Source organism: Salvelinus namaycush, chromosome 1 (genome assembly GCF_016432855.1).
Source record: "Salvelinus namaycush isolate Seneca chromosome 1, SaNama_1.0, whole genome shotgun sequence".
Classification (NCBI taxonomy): domain Eukaryota; kingdom Metazoa; phylum Chordata; class Actinopteri; order Salmoniformes; family Salmonidae; genus Salvelinus; species Salvelinus namaycush.
Window position 1 is genome coordinate 48144093 of NC_052307.1, and position 4215 is coordinate 48148307.

The 4215-nt window shown below is 50.1% G+C and overlaps 1 protein-coding gene across 1 annotated transcript; it reads right to left on the reverse strand.

Moving 5' to 3' along the window:
• Window positions 1-892: 892 nt before the first annotated feature.
• LOC120051972 (ankyrin repeat domain-containing protein 34B-like) lies at window positions 893-3729 on the reverse strand. Its single transcript, XM_038998852.1, has 6 exons — window positions 3527-3729; window positions 2954-3191; window positions 2480-2653; window positions 2223-2419; window positions 1748-1919; window positions 893-1657 (listed from the first exon to the last, which is right to left on the reverse strand). The coding sequence occupies exons 1-6, from the start codon at window positions 3727-3729 to the stop codon at window positions 893-895; spliced, it is 1749 nt and encodes a 582-aa protein (XP_038854780.1).
• Between the last annotated feature and the right edge of the window lie 486 nt (window positions 3730-4215).

The window sequence follows — 4215 nt, forward strand, 5'->3', positions numbered from 1 at the left end:
AGAGAAAGGAGGAGAGGGCCGTAAAAGCAGTTTATTAGCAGTGAAGGAGCACAACAGAACAAGCGAAAGGCAATACAACACCTACCTCGTCAAATGGTGTACAAAACATCAGTGTTGAATAAATACTCAGCAAATAATGCTCGTGTTCAAGAATCTTGACTGTCTTATTTACATTTTTTGGTGTTCGTTTTTCCCACTGACACATATTAATATTTTCCTTAGTGACTTAGATCTTCCACAGTCAGAGGAGTTAGCCTGAGTCCCAGATGTGTTTGTGCTGTGTTGCCAATCCATTGCTTTCCACAGTCATTGATTTAGTCAGAGAATGACTCACTCCCCCTTCCCTTGGAAGAATAAATTATTTTGTCCTTATAGGATTCAAGGCCTCAGATTCCTTGATCCCAGTTCATTCCATGTGTTAAAAGCATCTCTGTCTGTTGTTAGATGTCCTGAGGAGGAGTACCACGAGATTTCTGCTCTCAGACTTCAAACGGATATGAATGTATCAATTGATCAAAGAAGAGCTGTTGTGTTACCGATGGTTCTGATGCGCCGATCGTAATTCCTCTATTCCTTCCTGAGCTTGATGGAATTACAAGTCTGGTTGTCAAAGGAAGTGTAATTAAGCACATTGAAAAAGCTGGGATGAGCAATAATAAACTTCTAGTAAGAAGGCACAAGTTCTTTGTTAACAATGTTATGGTCACACAGCAGCAACAGAGCTTGATATAGGAAGCGAGGCACATAGTAGTCAGACACACAAAGAAAATGCAGCGTTCTAGTCTGGTCCCAAAACTGTTTGTGCAGTTTTGCCAAGGCGTAACAATGACTATAGGCCTGGGGTTCGCAAGACGGCACGAACAGACCTGGGACCGGGCTAGCATCGTTCGTCTTAGTGGCTGAAGAGCTCCTCGAAGTTGACAAGCTGTTTAATCTGCTCAGTCTGCATGGAGTGTCTTCTCAGCAATGTCTTAAACTTCAGATCCCTGTGGAAGGAAGGTGCACAGGGGACGAGAGGCTTTGACCCCGGCCCTGCTACAACACCCCCATTCAGATTCAGTACTTTGGTGCTCCCACTCAGGCTGGGGCAGGTTGAGGTGGGGCTGACCCCGATGTCGGGTATGGGTGCGTGGGGGTTAATAGGAGGAAGGTATCCCGGCCGGGTGTGGGAGATGTGATCCAGGAGCAGGGCCCCCGAGCCTCTTCTCTCCAGGTTTGCGGGTCCCCTTCTCTGGGCAGTGCTCTCCAGGGACTCCCTGGAGCCTGACAGGGTGGATGACCGGCTGGTGACCAGCTTACGCTTCTCAGTTCCCCCTACACCACCCCCTATGCCTCTGTAGGATTCATTACACTCTGGGTGGCTGCTGTGGCCGAACTGGGGCAGCTGGGAGTCAGAGCTATAGTGGTCCATGCCGATGTTTCGGCGGCGGACTACATTCCTTAGGCTGGACACGGCCAGGTTAGGGAGGCAGCAGTCTAGGGAGGTTTTGTCCACTGGGAGGGCTGGTTCATGGCCGCCACAGGGACAGTTGGGGCAGCCTCCTCCGTCCCCCCGGTGCAAGAGGTTGGGGTGGGAAGAAGCTGCAGCACTGTCGTAAGACATCTTCCTACTCAGGCCTCTCCTTCGTCCTCCACCACCTCCCTCGCTCCCAACCACCTGAGATACAAAAAATACACAGAAAAATGTATTATGATATAGACACATGATTATTATTATTATTATTACACATGAAGTTATTATTATTACCTGCTCCAGGGCCCTTAGCAGCCCCGTGGCATCTTTGGCGTCGATGCTCTGGTGACGGGCGAGGGTCGGATGTACCCCAGGCCCTGCCCTTCCGGACCCAGAGAAGGCCAAGCTGTTGACCCAGAAGGAGAGCTCCTCCTCTGGGGTGATGTCCAGCAGCTCCTCGGTCAGGCTGAAACAACCCACACACATGCAAAAAAATACACATTTGGTTGGAGAGGCTGGAGCAATTGGCAGTTACTAGTGCAGCGCCATGTTAGCAGTTTAGGGGTTAAGTGCCTTCAAGGGCACATTAGCAGGGGTTCAAATCCCATGTCTGTCAGGAAAAAATAGGTTCACAGTGGGCGGCAACCAGAGGGTTGCTGGCATCAGTGAGGACACTAATGCCAGCAACCCTCTGATTGCCGCCCACTCTGAACCAATTTTTTTCCTGACAGACATGGGATTTGAACCCCTGCTTCTCTTGGCTACCTACCTAGAGGTCTTGCTCTGCTGCAGCAGCAGGGATGGAGGGATCTTCAGCCAGGGCTCCGATTGGAGCCGCTGGACATGGAGCAGCTTCACCACCCCAGGACTGGGGCCTCGTAACAGGCTAGGGTCCCTGGTTGGGGAGCCCGGCTGAGAAGAACCAGAACCAGTAGAACCAGAGATGGTGGTTCCCCTTCCACCACCCTGGTGGTGGAGCTCCCTGAGACCCAAGAGGGGGCTCCCTGGCTGGGGGGAGGTGATGGCGGGGGAGCCCTGTGGAGGGGTGCGGAGCTGTATGTCTGAGGGGGACATGCAGCAGGTGGCCGAGCCAGGGGTGCAGTGCATGCGCTCTTCCAGGTCGGGCGGTAGAGGCACGTTCAAGTACTGCTTGGTCATCTGGCATCCCGAAGGTAGCTTGTTCGTGGTGATGATGATGACCTATAATGTAATATAATATAAAACATAATACATGCCATTTAGCAGACGCTTTAATCCAAAAGTGACTTATAGTAGAGCATGCAAACATTTGGCCCCAGCGTAGGGTTGCAAAAATTCAGCAACTTTCTCAAAGTTCCCAGGTTTTCCAAAAATCCTGGACGGAATACTCCAGCAATCATAAGTTCATAAGCACCAAATCTGGAATCCTCCAACCTGAATTTCTGGAAAACTTAGGAATTTGGGGAAAATTACCAGAATATTGCAAACCTACCCAAGCGGGAATCAAACCCACATCCCCACCTCCTTGCCCTTGGCCTTGCAGGCATCCAGTAGGACTCTCAGGGCCTCCTTGTCCCCTGCATTGACAGCATAGACCAAAGCTGAGGAGCCAGAGTGGTCATTCAGACTGGGGTCGGCTCCACTCCCCAGCAGCAGAGAGAGGACGTCCACTCCGGCCTGCTCCAGACACGCATGCATCAGGGCCGTCTTACCGGCCTTATCCTGGATGTTTGGGTCAGCACCACTCTCCAGCAAGTACCTGTGGGGGGACATGGATGACATGTTGATCAATACTCTGTGGATCAGTAAACCCCTGAAGAGGAGGTAAAGTGTATTTTTACTTGGCAACTCTATGGTACGGCAGGGGTGGCCAATATTATTCATGAAGGGCAGGTGTTGGTGCAGGATTTGGTCTCCAATGTATTATTTAAGCCAGGTGTGTAATTGTTTCGGCTGGAGTGAAAGTCTGCACACACACTGGCCCATTGGGGATACAATTGGGCCACCCCTGCTCTGTGGTGTTTACTTCCTACTCCTTAACACTAAACACTAACCCAACCCATACGAGGTGTCATGGACTAGTAACTTACTTACCGAACCATCTTGTGTTTGGGCACGCTCTGTGCGTCCGTGTGGCGTGTCCGGCACGCCACCATGAGGGGCGTCTCACCGCGCTCGTTGCTCTCGTTGATGTAAGCCCCTCCCTCCAGCAGCAGGCGTGTCAGACGCAGTCGACTCAGGAACACGGCCTTGAGTAGAGAGTTCCCATCCGTACGCACCTCCGTCGCGTCCTCCATGCCAGGATCAAAGGTATAGTGGCTCTCTAATGCAGATACTGGTACTGTGTCTTATAGAGTCATCATTAGTGTAGAGGCAAGTCTGTCAATGCCCTGTGGAATGTCAGATGGACAGAAAATGTGTCTTAGTGTTACTACAGCATTACAGCAGAATTAAAGGTGAAAGGTCATGCTAATGCCGGTAGTGTTACTGTGGTTTATAGGGTCATCTGTGAGATTCTAGATGTTAATTTGTCATGGCCCTGTGGGAACATATATAGACAGATGTGTTCATAGAAATATAATTACTAGAGTATTACTAGAGTAGATTATATAAGGATTCCCCATTCAAGTCAGTGTGCTGTGATGGGTAGACCGGTGGCCATATTGAGTGTACCTATAACTGAGGGGGTCTGAGTTTTTGTTTCCGCTGCTTGAATATTTGGATGTGTTGGCTCTTTTAGATTTTCGAAATTTTGAGGATAGATTATGGTAATATTATGAAGT